We start from the raw sequence: 18,649 nt of genomic DNA on the forward strand, positions 1-18,649 counted from the left end.
GATGGTGGAGACGATAGATATTGTCTGAATAATCACCCTTCATATGGTGTAAAGGAAGGCAAAAATTTAACTTTATTCTTTTCATAATTTACAATCTCATAGATCTCTTCTCTTATCCTCTTAATCATTGTTTAGCTATGGGTGGCTCCCTTGGGATTTTGATTTTTTTTTTCCTTTTCCTCTAAATAATGGACAGTGATATACCTTAACCTCTTTTTCTTTTCCCCCTCCACTTTTGAGTTGCACCACCTTTCCAATAACCCAGGTTGAGTAGGGATCAGATACTAGTGGTTAGGTGTTTAAATTTTTTTAATGTCTATATAACTACTTTAAAACTTATATTCTGTTTTCTCATTAAGTTGGATATTATTACCTAAATTCAAATTTAATTTAAATAATAGTTGTATTAAATATCTATATTCATTAAGTATTTAAATAAATAAAAGTTAAAACAAATAATGGATTTGGATATTCAAATCCAAATCCATTATTTACAATAATATATTGAATTGAATAATACCAATAAATATTAGATATAATATGAAAGTATATTATATTCTTAGAAAGAAAATACGGATTTAAATTTTAAAGATGACTTTATTAAGAAAGATAACTATGAACTTTAAACACGATTTATAAAACATATATATATATATATATGTAAATAGTAAAATAAATTGAATATATGCAAACATGTAAATCTCCATATTTTTTTAAGTAAATCTGTATACAAGAAATTGTGATTTGGTATTAGACGCTGGTCCCAACAAAGCTTTATGATTTCATATGCTCTGCTTTACGTTTGCCATTGATGCTTCTTCACATGCATGTGTAGGATGTAAAATTTAAAAAATTCATAATTGTCTGATATGCACCGTTTGACATTCTATTTTTGTTCTTTCCAAAATTCACTGACAATGTGTTTAATGTTCTTTCTTTGTTTAGGATTTCGCTGTCTTGCAAGATTGTCTCCTCTATGCTTTATTATTATATCTCTACTGTTCGATTGTGCTGCAATTTTAACATATATTAAGACAGAAAATATTATACATCTTTCAAATTTCTCATATTATACCTAAAATAAGAAACAGGATTTTAATTTATAAGGCAAAAACAAATATAATAATATTTCTCATTAAGATCAATTTCAAGTTATATGCAATGAATTTGTTAAATATATAAAATACACTCAAGCTATAACGTATGAGGTGGATTGCTTGGTTCATAAGTAACATCATAAAAATGTGCCAGACTCTAACAGCTTTTATTAAATATTCTATATGGAGAAATCATTAACTATGGATTTTTGAAAAAAATATACAATGTTAATTTCATAACCGGAACTAATTGAAATTCCTATAGAAAGCTTATACTTTTCAAGGACTTTGTCATTTAAGCAGTACTGTAAATATAATTAAAATTTTACATAAAAAAATCTTCCTTTTATTAAAAAAAAAGGGTTAGTTTCACCAAATACCCTCAAATTAGGGGTTAAATTTTAAATTTGTTTCAAAACTTTAAAACATTTTTATTGAGTCCTTAAAGCGTTAAGATTGTATCAATTAGGCCATTCCATTAGCTTAATATCAACTTAGGTGTTAAATATCATATTACATTACAAAATTCATTATTTGAAAGTCCTCACAATATTAGTATTGAATTAGTTAGGCACTTCCATTAGCTTAGTGCTTATATTGGGTATTAAATGTTAATTTAAAAATGGTGTAAAGTATATTTATAATATGTGGGTCAAATTTTAAAAGATGTATATACGTATTTATCACATAGATAACTTAAACATAAATTGTAATAGCATTATATTTATTAGAAAAAGCCAAATTAAAAATTGTAACGTAATAAGTATACATAAATTTAAAATTTAATCCCTATATTTTAAACAAAATTCGAATAAATATTAACAAAGTCCTACAAATTTTGGATGTCTCCTGTAAAAATATTTTTACTCTTAATTATTAAATTTTGTTTAATATTGATAATAAATTCATATTCTACATATGGATAGTATAAATCTAGGTATATATAGGGATAGATGAAAAGGAAAATGATTCTGCGTATTGATTCGCTAATATATACACTCACTTTAGATTAAATATGATAGCTAATTTTGGATACTCTCATTGATTGATTTGAAAAGGATCTCCACTGTCTTGTAAAAGGTTCTTCTCACTCACTATTCAAAAAGTAGTCCACCTTTATTACTTTTAAGTTTAAAGTTAATAATTGTTCAAAATATTTATGTACTTATCTATTTTAACATCCACCTTGAAGAAAATAATGAAAATTTTCACTTTTTAAAATTAATTATTGGGTTTGATGGGTGCATCGGTGATCATGGTTTGAGTAGATTTTCAATTTTTTTTTGGGTTTATCTAAAGAGTAATTTTTTGGAATTAATTTATCTTTTCTTTTAAAGATTATATTTTTAAACTTTGTGATTTTTTTCCAAATGCTATTTTCAAGATTATAATTTAAATTATTTTTAAATTATTTGTGATTTGTAATATTTTACATAGATTTTCATAAGAGTTTATAAAAGATTAAAATTGACTGAAAAATGAAAAATCTATCTGAACTTAAATATTTAAATAATATAAGAAATGAAAATTAAAATTGTGGTTACTTAAAATTTAATTGATTTTTATTTTATTAATATTTTATATTTACATTAATAAAAATAATTTAAAATTTTTTATAAAAATTTTAAAATACTATACTATTATTATTTAAAAATATTTATAAAAATAATATTCAGAACCATAAAATAAATTAAAAAAGTTATTATCAACTATTCGAAAATTCATGCGGAATGATTATCACCCACATAAACGACTTGTGACAAATTTGTCCCATTGATGTTTTGAATAGGTAACATAAAACTCGGGAGTGTCACGTGACTGGGGACCCCTTCTTGACTCCAACCAAACAAGAGGCGTTTTAGACACTCAAAAAAGAAAATGAATTCCGAGTTAATTTGATTATCTATAGCATCCCTTATGACTTGGAAAATAATACAAGGCATAACTAAACTTGCACCTTAAACTCGTTAAGACCACCATTCTTTAATTAGCTAGCCAGCTCCCCATTGACCTGCCATTGGTTTTTAGTCTGTTTCTCATTTCTATATGTTGTTTTTCCAAAAGCTACGAACACTCCATGTGCATCGTCTTCCCTAACCCCTTGCTACTTGTTACTGTTCTGCCACTAAAGAATCTTCTTTTATCTATTTTTAGAGAGAGAGAGAGAGGCGTGCACTCTAATCATGGACCTTCTTCTGCCACTTCATCATGTGCTTCAATCACCCTCTCCCCACTTCCCCCATTATTTTACAATCTTCACCTTACCTTCGTAATCATTTCTTTTAAGGGAAAAAACCTTGTGGATTGCTAACATTCAAATTTCAACAATGCTAGCTATACCTCACTTTTCAAACAAATTCACATCAATTCATTTTTGCGTGTATATATCATCATCTGCCTTTCTCCACCTCTTAGTTTGATTCTTTCAATTACCAAAAAAAGGAACTAAATTAAAATTTGGAAACCTTGCCAATGAAAAGCAGCCCTGCAGCTTGCGGCCAGCAATCTTGGTAAAATCCCTACTGATATCTCGTCTTTCCGTTTTGAAACTATACATATTTATATGCAATATGTCTCATATATTTCTTCTTCTTTTTTTTTTTTTTTTTTTGTTGTTGTTGTCGAAAGGTCCATCAGCGACGACTCACTAAGAAGATACGTCCAATATGCAAGCGAAAGCTGCATACAGGAGTTGTTAATGTCGGCTTCGGTCTCGGTTTCACCAGCTTCAGAGACGGACAAGTTGGGGAATCGCAGTGATGGATGGAAGGTTCTGACCCTTGAAAACGGAGTGGAGATATCGAAGCGCAGGTCTGGATCGCTTCATATGTTCCGTAGCCGCTGGGTCCTCAGATCTGTCTCGCCCCAGCAGTTCATAACCGTCGCCAACGCCATAGATGCTGCCAAGGTGATCCTTCAATTGCTGGATGCTCAACATTATTGCTCAACCTTTGATTTTTTTCTTTAATTTGGTTTAGTTTAGATTAGATGTCTCTATTGGGTGGAAAAGGAAATTTTGTCTGCAAATGCAAGCACTGCCCTGCCTATTGTTTTATTTGGAATATATTCTCCAATATATGTGATGTGGCTGATTTCCCCTACAAGAGGATTCACACTAATCCAGAAGACAATACAAAAAAGTTAAAAAAATATTTTAACTTTTACTATTTAACCAAAAAATGGCTTCCCGTTTCCTATATTTTCATCCTTTCTCTAAATTGAGGTTATTATATATTTTTTATGACTCTATATAGTATATTATTGCTTCAAATTTAATAATTTTATTGTTGTGTGAACAGCAATGGGACAGTGAGCTTGTAGAAGGCAGATATATTAAAGATCTTGAAGATAACTTGAGCATCATTCGTCTTAGGTTTGGAGACAACTCAAAGCCTTTGTTTAGAAAAAGAGAATTCATAGTGTACGAGCGACGTGAGACCATGGAAGATGGCACTTTGGTATATATATACATAAGTTTTATTCTACTTTTAAAATTTTTAATTAATGAACATTCAAAACTGAGACTGGTTCACAGATTAATTGGGAATTAATTAAGTTTGCAGGTTGTAGCAGTGGCCTCACTGCCCAAGGAAATTGCTGCAGGTTTGCTTCCACAGCAAAATAATGCAATTAGAGGCTTTTTGCTGCAATCAGGATGGGTCGTCGAAAAGCTTGAAGATATAAACTCCTGTATTGTTACTTACGTTGTTCAGGTAATTTACACACATACACGCGAGTGATTCACTAACTATTGCATTTTCTGTTTTATTAATATAGATAATGCAGGTTGAGTTTTAAGTATATAACGTGCTTCGACTCTATAAAGTATTTTACAAGTTTATTGGTTATTAGGTACATCATATAAATTAGATATTGTCCTCATTCATGGTTTTATCTTTTGACTCTATTGAAAGAACTAATAGATTCATTCAATGGGGAGACTAAACTCTCGACTAAAGACAACACTTAACTTGTTTAGTGTATCTCTCATTTGTGAACACATAAAGTTTTCAGTAGAGTCAAGACAATTACTACTTGAAATTACATTTTTTTTTTCTAAAAATATTGCATACTTACATTCTTTAAATATATGAAAAGAAACTTTAAAAATTAACACGTATGTATTAAATATGCACTTATGTTTGACATTTAACGTCAAATCCAAATAACATATTATGCATTCAACAAAAAGGAAACTTGGAAAAATTACTACTATCTTTTATTCTTTGAAGACCAGTATATATTTGGGAAATGCTGGTATTTGATGTTTGTTAGTTGTGATGTAATGTGCAGTTGGATCCTGCAGGATGGCTTCCCAAGTGGTTTGTGAATCGGCTTAACACCAAGCTAGTTATGATCATTGAAGACCTTAGGAAATTGGTTCAAACCACTGCACCACATTGATCCTATAGCTAGTGGTGGAAAGAAAGAACAGAGTGCTATTATTATTATATATGATGCCGATTATATAATTCCAACTTGCTACTCTGTTATTATATCTCAGTTTTACTTTCTAATATACTCAAATTTATATGATATGATGAGACAAAGCGCATAATTTAACGAGAAAATTTAAAGGGTCAGACTTATTATATTTTTACATTGACAATAATATCAATACTAATTGAACTAAAATTTTATTGATAAAAATCTGAAAATTTTATTAAAAGTGTTCAATAAAATTTTAAATTGAACTACTATAACATATATTTAAGTACATTTAAATTCATGTCTTCTTAATTATTTAGAGAATAATAATATCAAATTAGAATTTCATAAATTTAAAATTTTATGAAAAGTTAATGTAGTCAGTGAATTGAAATACACATAATCTTGAATGTAATAAGAAGACTCACAAATTTGTAAACTTAATTTGGGCATTCCATGAGTTGTTTTGTTGCCTCCTCGTCTATCATGTTAGAAATTTGCAATTTTCAAAATATTTGTCCTGAGTGCGATAAGACCCGATTCATGGTAGTTTTGAATTAATCATTTATGGACAATGAGTTTCTACCCTAAAATGTGATTTACCAAATGTGTTTTTATGAAATTATTTATAAAAATATAATTTATATAAAACAATCCCAATCAGTGCAATTTATTTGGTTTTTATTCTAAATAAAATGTGTACACATTAAATAATTATTATTAAATTTTATTTTAATATATGTAATATTATCGTACCGCATAATTTTTATTTAGCAAACATGATAAATAAATATGATTATTATAATAATTGCTACCCATGCACACGGGTTTGCTTTCATTGTTAAAAAATGCTTAATAATAATTAAAATTCAAACCTATTAGATAAATAAATAAATAAATAAAATCCATGAATTGTCTTAATTATCATACATCTTTTAATATCATTTTAAATAATAATTTAATATATTAATTAAAAAATAAAATTAAATATGAAAAAAGGAGACAAGACCACAGGTAAGTTATGTAAGAAATATGATAAGTGCACAGAGTAGCTTAAGTAGATAATAATGAGACAATATTAGGCATATAACCTAGTTTGTTCATCAGGGCTTCTGGCTCCAACTTTAGCAAGCTGGTATGCTTCCAAATTACTCTCTTCATATATTAACAAGCCACCGACTAAAAGTCTAAAACACTTAAAAAGAAGATTTTGTATCAATTACTTTCATTTTTCTTGTTAGACCATCTGCAACGCTAAGAGCTATAACTTTATCTTGATTATTTCCTAATAATTGGTGTAACTCACAAGTTACATTAATTTGTTAATAGGCGATATTTTAACCCTTAATTATTAGGGTATTATAAATATTAAATATCTTGTTCGAAAAAAGATTACATCCAATATTACATTGATGATTTGAGAAATACGCCTTAAATTTTTTTCAAGTATGAAAACTTCAAGAATAAAAATATTTGAATTTATTTTCATAATATAATAAAGTAAAATATGTCATCCTTCAATTCGATTCAAGAAATTTATCATAAAAATTAAAATAAAATAAAAGAAACTCAAAGCAACAAACAATCCAATCAATTAACCATCCATTTAAGTTAAAAACACAAAAAAAAAAAACCCAGTAATTCAATGACATGAATCCAGAAAAAGAAAAAAAAAGGAATTGTTGGTTTAATGACTTAATAGTTTTATTTATTAATTTATAAATATAATAATTATACTTAAACTTATATATAGCATATATATTAATTCAAGCGAGACCAGGCAGGCCTCCTAGAAAATCTTACCTAAGACGTGATTTAAATAAAAAAATCAATTATAAATCTTACTTAAGTTCAACTTTCACCTAATATATTTTAGGTGAGTCATCGGATTTATGAGAATAATTAGATCCTTAAATAAATCTAATATAATAATTATCAAATTTTTTTCTCTCAATATTATTTGATAAAAAGAAAAAAAAAGAAGAGACATGTATCACAATTTGTGCTAACAAAACCACTCTAACGGAATGAACCAAATTGAAAGAAAAAAATTGTAATTAGGATCAAATTGAGACATGTTAAAATTTAGTGATTAATATGAAATTTGCTTAAAAGTTGAAGGACTATTATCGATTAATCCTTTTGACAAATTTAACTTCTTTATCCCTTTTCAAATAAAGAGTTCATCATAACTATTAATTTATTAAATAAAATTCTTTAAAACCTAGCTTCGTTTTATTATTAAAAATAAAAGAAAGAAAGAAAAGAGAGAGAGAGAGAGTAGAGAAAACCAAGGCAAAGGAGCTAGTTTAAAACCCCCCGGCCTCAATCTTTTGGTCTAAAATTGGCTTTTAGTTTCCGTTATCCGTCTTCTTCTCTCTTTCACAAAGTGTATATTTTTATATAAAATAATAATTTGAAGTAAATCCCCAATTCCCCAAATCTCAATCCCACCAAACCCTACAATGAAAACCCTAATTCATTTTTCCCTTTAATTTCTGATTTGCTGCTCTCAAAATTCTATTCTAAAGTTCTGTCCACGTATTTTTCTCCTTTTTGTTTTTCTTTAATATTTCAATATTTGCATATATATATATAGGTAGAGATTAAGGATTTTTGGGTTAGTGGGGGGAAATCTTTGAAGGGGAATTTGAGAGAAACAAATGGAAGGGATACCACACCCGATACCGAGAACGGTAGAAGAGGTCTTCAACGACTTTAAAGGCAGACGTGCTGGCTTGATTAAGGCTCTCACCACTGGTTCGTTCCCTTTTCTTTCTTTCGTTCTTGGTTTCTTTTTTTATTTTCCATTTCAAAATTACAGATGGATCCAATTAATTAGTTTTTGTTGTCATATTTTGGGCTTTTTATGGCAGATGTTGACAAGTTCTACCAACAGTGTGATCCTGGTGGGTTTGCTGTTTTCTATACATATTTTCATTCTCATAGTTGACGCTGCACCGTGGACTCTGTATCTGTCTGTTTTCCTTTTCTCGAGTTTGCTTTCTTTCATTTGGGTTACTTTTCTACATCTGTGCGAAATGGGTTTTTTTTTTTTTTTATTACGTTTTTCTAGTCAAAATTTTGCTAATATTTTTATTTTCTGAATGTCGTAGCTGCAAACTCTTTAGTGAAAACTAAAAAAAGAAAAATCCACAGTCAAATGTATTTCAGTGAAGCAGTTAAACTTTGTTTTCATACGTGATGGCTGCTTGATCAGATAAATTCTGTAATATCTGGCGATTGAATTTGCAATTTGTAGTTTTCAGTTTTACCTACTTTTTTAAATTTGATTTCCTTTTTGTCCTTATCAATCCATAAATAATTCATGCTTTTTTCTGTCTTCATGTTTTACGTGGAGTACACAGTAAATGGCTCCTAATTCAATTCACTTCAATCGCGACAAGCCTTGTATTAGTCAGTTCTCACCTTTCTGGTTTTAGTTCCTCTAGATCATTTATCCTATCAGCCCCTTTAGCCTTTTCGATGATTTATAATCGTGGTTTATTTGCTACAGTATAATTGCTTTGCCTGCGAGGTGAACAGAATTTGGAAAAAAGTTACATGAATGAGTTACCTTTCTTGCAAGTGTACTGTCAGGTTTTTATTTAATCTACTTACAACCTGCATTACTATTTTGATTGACGGTTTTCAAATTAACCTTTTCAGTCAAGTGTTCATTCTCAGCTTCATGAAAGTTTGAAACTTGGAAAGCTGCCTAAAAGCATGTTTCAAACGTTTGCCTAACCTTTTCTTAATAGCCTTTGCCTTTTCATGATGTTGACATGCTTCTGGTTATTTTCTGTACTAAAGTGTAGGTCCATTTTGTTAATGTCCATCTCCTGTGTAAAACTCCAAAGTGTAGGTCCATTAACAGTTACAAGATTTTTTTATTAATCTAATTTGAGAGTGGCTTCATTCAATTGGAAATATAAAGGTGGCCAAAAAGAATAGAAATACGGTTATCTTTGTATTTTATGTGGACTAATTGTCTTTAATGTCACTCAAAACTACTTCTTGCGAATTCATTTATGTTTTATTCCTTGATGGCTTGTCATTTGCTTGAGTTTCTGTGTTATTCTTATAATGTAGAGCTGTTTAATGTCAGAGTGGAAATGGAATATCTAGTTTTCTTCATTTACAGATGGAAACTAGGCTTTATGCTTCAATATGTCACATTTGCATTCTATATGTAGACGCATATTGTATCTTGGATGTAATATCATTTCTCAGGAGCAGTTTGGTTCTGATTCTACTTTAAAAAATACTACTGCAATATGGTGTTTATAGCTATTGGTTCAGTTTAACATCTCTGTTCCTACATGTGTATATTTTATACATTATTAGGAAATTTTGAATCTATACTAGAAGTTTCTAGCTTGACTTAATTACTTAATGTGCTGTATGTTCCTTGTGATTTATTTCAGCAAACTTGTATCTTTGGAAAAAAAAATGAATTTACATTTATTTCCCGAATTTATTAAATTTATCTGCAGAGAAGGAAAACTTATGCTTGTATGGACTCCCAAATGAGACATGGGAAGTTAACTTGCCTGTTGAGGAGGTGCCTCCTGAGCTTCCAGAACCTGCACTAGGCATAAACTTTGCTAGAGATGGAATGCAGGAGAAGGACTGGCTATCCTTGGTTGCAGTTCACAGTGATTCATGGTTGCTTGCTGTTGCTTTCTATTTTGGTGCACGGTTCGGGTTTGGCAAGAATGAGAGGTGTGTTTGCTTTTCACATCTTTTATGGCACATTGAGTCACAGTTTTCACTGCTCAGATGCAGCCGTATCATGGTTGAATTTAGTGCTAACTGCATTATTCTCTTTGAGATATTCTAATATGGAAAGAACAGTACCCTCTCTCTCTTAAAATGAGTTTATTTCGAGTTTATAGAAGATTACCAATCTAACCAGTCAATCATTCAAAGCATAAATTCAAAGCATAAAATTAAAGAATGAAGCAATATTACGCGTACAAAGTTGTAGAAAGTTCATTTTAATCCTCATTTCTATTTTTAACTTCATGTACTTTTTTGTTTTAAGTTTGGTAAGATGAATTTGGGACCATTCTGGTACTTCCATTAGTATTTTTTTGACTTGCCATAGTTGTTTGTGCCTTACAATCAAACGAGAAGTGACTGTCCTTTTTCATTTTGTATCTTGCCGAGTTTGAGAGAACAGTTTGAGCATTGAGTCTGGATGCCAAAATGCTGAATGAGATGTTTGACTATTATTATTTAATCCTAACATATGTCTTGCATGCCATAGAATTATTGACCTAAATGTTTTCACTCTTGTTAGAAGTTCGTCACATGCATGTGTCTAAGCTACCAACGATGGTTAAAAAAAGATCAGTTGGCTGAAGTGGTAGGTCTAGCAGTTAAACCATATGGATTGAACATGACTACTGTGGAGCCAATCGGAAACTGAAAACACCGGTTAAAAAAACTGGTAAACCAGATAGTCTTTTTTAAACCAAAAATTGGCCTTTTAAACCCATTTAAATTAATTTGTGCAAAAATAATGAAATTTATTCCTTTTCATTATTGTTTTCTTGTGTAATTTTTTATATTTAAAAAAAAAATCCTTTACTTTTTTATTCTTTTCAAACTTTATGATTTTTATGATTTTTTCTTAATTATTTTTAATTTCTGTCCTCCTTATTTTTATTTTCTTAGTGGTTGAAACAGCTGGTTCAACTAATAGAAACAGCAACCAATTAAATCAGCTGGTTCGATCAATTGAACTGGTTGAACCAAATGTCCAACCGGTTCAACGGTCCGGTTTTTCATTCATTGGCTACCAATATTATGGTCACATGTTTTCTGGTCTACACTATCAGGAATGTTGCTATGGTGTTTTATTATAATTATTATTCTAATTTTATTTTAAAATGTTATGTCCTGCACAACCAATGAGCAGTCCATAGGTTATGGACTGCTCATCGGCTTGTGAATATACATTGGTTAATATTTTTAGTACAGGACTTGCTTTAAGAGGGAACATTTGACACATTTGGGGATTTGGGTTTGTCTCAAAGATTTGTGAGTTTGAATTTAGGGAGAGAAGCAAAATTAGCTCTTAGTTTCATTGTTGCAGTGGTGTGGTATTTGGTAAAAAAAAATGAACATCGAGAATGAGGCAGCTGTGGGAGAAAAAGAAAAGGTCCTGTTTGCCGGGGATATGTAGAAAAATACCACTTCATCTGCTATCTGTTAATTTGAGCCCTATAATTGTTGTTTCTCTCGTTGAGCAATCTTGTATCATTGAACTAAGAACACATTTCTCTCAACTTCCTTTTGTTGAATACTATATTGCTCCAACTCTTCTCATGTCCGATACATATTAGAGATGGGTATGAGGATATGAGTATGACCACTCCAAAGACTCTCCAGATATTTGGAAAAACATAGAAAAAATTGAACGTACCCACAACCCAGTATGAGGGATGTAGGTTGAATAAAAGAAAAGAAAGACTAAATACAGCTTTTCTCCTAAACCCGGGATTAGGTCACATGTGCATCACATGCATGCTTTCCTCGTAAGGGACTAGAGCTGTGAGGGGTCTTGGGGGTGGGGGAGTGTCCTTCATCACAGGTTTTTGCTATTGCTAATGTTAATGTTTTTTATTGGCAGGAAAAGACTCTTTCTAATGATAAATGATCTTCCAAGCATATTCGAAGTTGTTACTGGAAATGTAAAGCAATCAAAGGACCAATCTGCTAATCATAACAGTAGTGGCAAAAGCAAATCAAGTGCTAAGGTGGTACAAAGTTAACCGCAAATTCCTGTGTTGTTCTTCCTTTTGCATGCACCCTTCTGATTTTATGTCGTATTCATATCCTTGGTGTTTGCAGTCTCGTCAATCTGAACCCCAGAGTAAGATGGTAAAGATGTCTCCACCATCCAAGGATGAAGATGAGAGTGGGGAAGAAGAGGAGGAAGATGATGAACAGGGTGCCACTTGTGGGGCTTGTGGAGATAGCTATGGAACAGATGAATTCTGGATTTGCTGCGATATCTGTGAGAGATGGTTCCATGGCAAATGTGTGAAGATTACACCTGCAAAGGCTGAGCACATCAAGCAGTACAAGTGCCCAAGCTGCAGTAGCAAGAGGGCTAGAGTTTGAAAGTAGTAGGTTCAGAAATTGGACTTTAAATCTATTTAAAACGAAACAGACAAGGTTGGTTTTATAGCCTTTTTCGTTACAGTTTAGAAGTAAAACAGAGCTTGGTCCGTTTAGTTGATGAATGAATTTTATGACTGCATATGGGATTTTATGTTTTGCTACTCTTTGTTCCTGCTTTGTTTAGTTTTTATTGACAATCGTGTTCTAATCTGATGCTGGTTTCTATATTTACTTTATTATGCATACATATACACGAACACGACGAACACAAGGAAACTACTTATTTATTGTATCAATTGGAACTATTATCCGTATTAATGGTCAAAAGTCTTTTGTTAGATATTGGTAATTGATAGGAGCAAGTTGCTTGAGCACAAAAAGAACTGAATTAAAATCTAGAAAAGAAGTAATCAGAATAGAAATTGTGCCAGAACAAGGGAAAATTAAGGCACAAGCTTAAAAGAAGCAATCAATTTTGAGAAGAAAGACAAATCTCAACGCGATTTTGGAGGCAACGCAACCAATACGAGTTTTTTTTTTTTTTTTCTTTGATTTCTTAATTTGAAAGAACGAATGGTAAGAACATGTCAGAAATGAAAAAAAAAACCAAATTAAAAATAAAATAAAAAAAATAAAGATATGTCTATGGTGCCGTTCGAAGAGCTTCGAATTCAACCTCTAAAGCAAAAACTTAAAAGAGTTACAAAACTTTATTTCAGCCTTCAATGTATAATGCGAAGAATTTATATAAACTAGCTAATTGCATAAAAACAAAAAGTAGTATCTTGTTGATTAAGAAAGATATAACAAACTTCTAAAACCTTAAAATACCTAAAAATATCTTAAAATTTAGAATAAATAAATAATAATAATATAAAATCTAATAAATACAATATTGCACTCATATATAATTAAAATTAAGCTTTAAAAATCAAACCCAATATGATTTTAAACTAGAATTAAGCTTGAAACTCTTAATTTTTTGTAATAATTCCGTCCAAAAATTTTGCTTGTGCAGTCTTTACTAAAACAACCTTAACTTGAGCTCTTGGACTCAAAATCGAGTGATTCAAAGTACATTTCAAAGCTAAGAGAGCTCTTCGGTCACTATGAAGACATCTCAACTCGGAAATGTTCGGATCCCTTCCAAAAATGCACCGCAAGTCAACTTATTATAACATGGGCTAGGTGTGTGCGCTTGATTGAGCTTCTTGAAGTTTGACGCTTAAGGTTGTTAACATCTTTCACACGAACAAACTTTGGGTCTTTAATTTGTCCTTGATCTTTGATGAACTCCAAAGTCCATTTCGAAGCTTCAACTCTTTCTTATGGAATATTTTGGTCACGAAATCTTGTATAATTAGGTTGAATTTTGTACTTCAATTTTTGAAATTTGAATTTCATGATTGGACTTTGAGGGAAATTGAGTCCACTACCATCATGAGCTTGAGATTGAGTTAGACTGTTCGTATCAATAATTTACTAAAAATTGGACATGAATGATATAGTAGAATGAAATATGAGAAATATAAAAAAAAAAATACAATATCAAAGGACTTTTTCATTTTTTATCAGCAACTTTTTCTTGTAATTTCAAATGAGGTCTTGCAAAGTTATTATAAGCAAGAAGCCAAGCGAGGGCGGAGCAAGGCCTTTTCTTTATTTGTATCCTTATGCTTAAAGTCATGTTTCTAAAACTGTTTCAAAACAATGTATTGCTAAGATGAGGCATTGGTAATTGGACAGAGATTCACATATATTGATGAAGCATGCGAAATAGTTATACATAGAATAGGAATAGTGTTAAGAGTATGGAATATGACACAACGAGAGAATTTGACTTGGTAGAATTACTCTTGGTAGATTTACGATAGGTCATCATATATACAAAGTATCATATTTTAATTCACTGTAAAATAAGTCTCAAAACAATGATGCTTTTAAGGTATATATAAGTGATCCAAAGAGGATATATCTCAGCACAATATAATGAAGATTAAGCGCATGTTCTTATGTGCTTAATTACTTTTTCATCCTTTAAATAATATAGTACTTTCTCTTTTTTTTCGTGGTGCTTAATTAAAATGTGTTAAAATCATTAATTAAAAATAAAAATATTTTTTAAATACTAATTACAAATATTTAATAGTTATATTTAAATATTTAAAATGTAGTTTATATATTCTAATTAAATTTTATAAGTAATTAATATTTATTACTTAAAATATTTAAAATTTATATTTCATTTATTAAAATATTAACAATAAGTTATAATAAATTTTTATATTCTTACTAAAATATAATAATATTAACTAATTTAAATTTTATTTAAATACATATTTGTTACTTAATAATAACATATCTAAAATGGACATTTTATTTCTTAAAAGTACTTTTTGACAAAGAATGCTAAATACTCAAATTTTAAACCAAACTTTTCAAAACACTTTCTCATAACACTTTTTAAAAGTATTATTGTCAAACTAGCCTTTAGTAGAACACTTTGAGAAAAATAATTTCTTTAGTTTCAAGAATTAACTTTAAGGTTATAAATTTTAATACAATTTACAGTACAAGTAATCTTATATTGATTTATGTGCAATTTAAGATATTTGGTGGAAACATTATATCTACATATGTTATTATTTGAGCCCTTAATTGAGTTGATGTCACGAATCAATTAGGTACTAATTCAATTGAAATTTATTAAATGAGAAACTTTTAAACTGTATATTATATGAGTTTTATAAATAATTTAATTTATTTTAAAAATAAAATAAAATAAACATTTGAACTTGAGTGCACAAGATTTAATTTATCGGAGGGTGGAGTGGGTTGGATTGAAACAATATCTAGTGTGGGCTGACCTAAGTGTATTAACAATTATATTTATATTCACACAGTAAACACTAACAGGACTGTCCCCGTAACATCTTGCCCCCGTAACTGTCACTAGCAGCCATCACTATGTCAGATAGAATTGCGGGATGAAATAAACAAACCTATTGAATGGGGCATTCATTTTGGCATAATGTGATGGCAAATTTGGATGTATAGAAGTTGTGTATTCTTTCATGTTGAGAATTTCAACTCTTTAGATGTGGTGATGCATTCTAGTGCTTGGATTAAGAAAGTGAACTTAGCATGGTAAAAGGATGATAAGATACGACAGGGAGTGGGACTTGTTCAATGGGAACCACTTAATGAAAGGGTGGATCAAAATCAACTTTGATGGGGTGTTACGCCTGGAACCTATGATGCATCTTCAGGGGACCTTTTTTTTTTTTTTTTTGTAAAAATAATTCATTGTATAAAACCCACATACTTTAATGAATTATAGTATGCAATTTGTTATTATTGTTTTTAAAAAAAAATCAGAATGTGATCAAATAGGATTAATTCATGTCAAAACAAGAAAGTCCAAGAAAAACTTTTCAACAAGTAAGATTCAAATTTATCATTTTTACTAACAACTTATACTGATATCATCTTTTTATTTTAATTTTCAATGGTTATTCAAAATTAAAAATAAATTTATAATTTGCCATTAAGCTTCTAAATATATCTCTTAACATTTAAAAAAATTTAATTAAATCCCAACTTAATGCCAAAATCCAGTGAAATGGCTAACGATCTGCTACTGCCAAATAAACAAATTATATATCGATAATGATTTGACGAAACAATCAAATCTGTTTTCCTCATTGATCAGGACAAAATATTATGAGAAAAAAATCTCCGCTTTTCACTCATCCAAATATTCTAATATTTAAAAAGAAAAAAAGAAAAACTAAATACTATCTAATTAAAAGAATATATTAATATTATTATATAAAAATATTAATAATCTGTTGAATGTTGTATTTTAAGAAACAATACAAATTTAAATATTGGAAACAATATGATTAAAAATATCAGAACCTCAAATATATATAAAACTATGAAAGGCATCATGTCTGGTTGTGGAGGGTGGCTGTTTTTGGAGTTGTGGATAGAAAGTTTAAAAAAGCGACAAAAGAGAAAGTTGGTAAGTCCCGTTATGTGCTGAAGAAAATTACAGTGCTTCTTTGCTTTTAAATTGAAAGGTAAAGGTAATGACAACCCAGATTGACTGCTTGGGTTGGGCCCTTAATATTTAATAAGAAAATATGACCTGTTGACAGGTTGGGAAGAATAAGCCTACTACCTCCATTACCTTTTCTAATTTAAATCTCTTTTAGTAATTTAAGAAAGTGGGAGAATCTCTAATCAATCTTCTTCTCCTCGTCCTACCATACAGATTGGCCCATCCTATCTCTATTTAATTTATTTTGGTGATAAGGAAAAAATTTAAGTATGGAGATGTCCCCTCCCCACACCGACGGCACTTGAAACTACCATGAACTACAGTCCAAGAATATCTACAATTTTCTAAATATATATTGGAATTTTGGAATGAAAGATTCTTTATAAACACCCATGAGCCTCACTGGAATTTTCCATGCTCCCAGGTTTGACTCTCCCTCCTCCCTCCTACTTTAGCTCTGAGTGGTCCATTATTTTAATACCACATCTCTATATAAAATAATGGCCGTTTATTACCCATTTTATTATTGGTCCATGTGTGTTTATCTATATCAACTTTAATTTGGATGGCACCAACCAACCATTCAACTTAAAAAAGATCATGTTAATTATTACAAGGTTGTACGAAAGCAAAAAAAGAAGAAGAGAAATTATGAATTTTGGAATTACTATTGCTTTTTTATATAATATATATTGTTTTAGTGAGTAAAATCTCTTCTTTTTTCTTTTTTAAATTATGATCATTCTCATGGTCGAGATCAAAACTCCTTTTAAGTATAATAAATGAAGATAATGTATGGTTTTTCCTTGATTAAGCAACCCCCTTTTCCTCAACTGGTGATGAGCTCATCCAAGAGTTCCCCCACCCCCACTTCACTTGGGTTCATGACAAAAACTCATAGCCCAATTTGGGCATCATGAACCGTGCCATAGCAACAGCATGTGATAGCTTGTGCCCACATGACCTAATATCAAAGCTTTTTCAACAGTCATCACCGTCCACACAAAATACAAAAAGTGCAAGTACATGAGGTACATGATAGATAAGTCATCAAATGAGCCTTGGAAAGAATCCACTCACATTCTCCATTTGGGCATCATGGTCGATACATATACTACCACTTTATATAATACATATACATAATCATTAATAATAACAAAATTGCTGAAACATCAATTTGGGTGGCTTATAACCCTACCTTACCCATATTTTTTATGGAGGGCAAAAGGGTACTTTGCTTTTATGATCATTGAAGTCGAAGTTAGTGGTGTGGCCAAATAAGTGAATAAATAATGGTTAAGGTATGAGAAAAATAAAGAAACTGTAGAGAGGTAGATATTTGGCAGGACATTGTATGCATTAGGGAGGGGTGGGGATTTGATGGGTACAGTTGGCTTTGATTTGATGGTTTGGTCCCCCAATTCCAGAGCCTCTCTTTCGCTAGCTTGTTCTCAGTCTCACACACTCAACTCAATGCTCAAGAAATTAACGTGTGCGTTGGGTTTCTTTCATGTTTGCCATTTTGGAATCTCTTGTCCGGACGTGGTTAGTGGGTGGGTCGGTCGGTAGGACCCAATTCCCCATAATTCACTTATATCTTTATATTATATAATATAAATATATCTTCATACAAATTGTTATGCAATTGTTTTTGATTTACTTTTTCATATTTTAAATTGTTTTTTTGCATTATTTTAATTTCTGTTTTAATTATTTTTGAATTGCGTTTCAATTCAGACTCTCTTTTTCTTATGTGTCCACGTTATAAATATACATTAATTATTAATCTCAAGTTCTCTTACCAATTTTAACAAGAGAAGAAAAAAAGTTACCCTTCACGGCAAAAGGATTAGCCCTGTTAATAGGTAGTATTTGTGGGTTAGAATGTATCTTTTCATAATTAATTGTGTTTTGAAAAGCTTAA

At 30.3% G+C, this 18,649-nt stretch overlaps 2 protein-coding genes across 3 annotated transcripts; both read left to right on the top strand.

Annotated features, from left to right (window-relative positions):
- The first annotated feature begins 3,065 nt into the window (after window positions 1-3,065).
- Window positions 3,066-5,668, top strand: LOC108450308 (uncharacterized). 2 transcript variants are annotated; one of them, XM_017747872.2, is made up of 5 exons: window positions 3,066-3,607; window positions 3,726-4,005; window positions 4,397-4,555; window positions 4,661-4,810; window positions 5,391-5,668. In XM_017747872.2, exons 1-5 carry the CDS (start codon window positions 3,570-3,572, stop codon window positions 5,499-5,501), a joined length of 738 nt encoding a protein of 245 aa, XP_017603361.1. In that variant the 5' UTR covers window positions 3,066-3,569; the 3' UTR covers window positions 5,502-5,668. The 2 variants fall into 2 exon arrangements, with proteins under 2 accessions (XP_017603361.1, XP_052885102.1); XM_053029142.1 differs by having other exon boundaries at window positions 3,070-4,005.
- Window positions 5,669-7,733: 2,065 nt separating this feature from the next.
- On the top strand, window positions 7,734-12,886 carry LOC108453351 (PHD finger protein ALFIN-LIKE 7-like). The gene is made up of 5 exons (XM_017751403.2): window positions 7,734-8,285; window positions 8,402-8,434; window positions 10,022-10,250; window positions 12,166-12,292; window positions 12,387-12,886. Exons 1-5 carry the CDS (start codon window positions 8,189-8,191, stop codon window positions 12,657-12,659), a joined length of 759 nt encoding a protein of 252 aa, XP_017606892.1. The 5' UTR covers window positions 7,734-8,188; the 3' UTR covers window positions 12,660-12,886.
- The last annotated feature ends 5,763 nt before the right edge of the window (window positions 12,887-18,649 follow it).

The sequence above is a fragment of the Gossypium arboreum genome, chromosome 5 (genome assembly GCF_025698485.1).
Source record: "Gossypium arboreum isolate Shixiya-1 chromosome 5, ASM2569848v2, whole genome shotgun sequence".
In the NCBI taxonomy this organism is placed as follows: Eukaryota; Viridiplantae; Streptophyta; class Magnoliopsida; order Malvales; family Malvaceae; genus Gossypium; species Gossypium arboreum.

Excerpts from the sequence above, each read along its gene's own strand:
- LOC108450308 (XM_053029142.1), top strand. The coding sequence starts at position 3,661 with ATGCAATATGTCTCATATATTTCTTCTTCTTTTTTTTTTTTTTTTTTT. Across the intron at positions 4,006-4,396 it reads ACGCCATAGATGCTGCCAAG|CAATGGGACAGTGAGCTTGT; the intron begins GTGATCCTTCAA and ends TTGTGTGAACAG. Across the intron at positions 4,811-5,390 it reads TTGTTACTTACGTTGTTCAG|TTGGATCCTGCAGGATGGCT; the intron begins GTAATTTACACA and ends TGTAATGTGCAG.
- LOC108453351 (XM_017751403.2), top strand. The coding sequence starts at position 8,189 with ATGGAAGGGATACCACACCCGATACCGAGAACGGTAGAAGAGGTCTTC. Across the intron at positions 8,286-8,401 it reads GATTAAGGCTCTCACCACTG|ATGTTGACAAGTTCTACCAA; the intron begins GTTCGTTCCCTT and ends TTTTTATGGCAG. Across the intron at positions 8,435-10,021 it reads CTACCAACAGTGTGATCCTG|AGAAGGAAAACTTATGCTTG; the intron begins GTGGGTTTGCTG and ends ATTTATCTGCAG.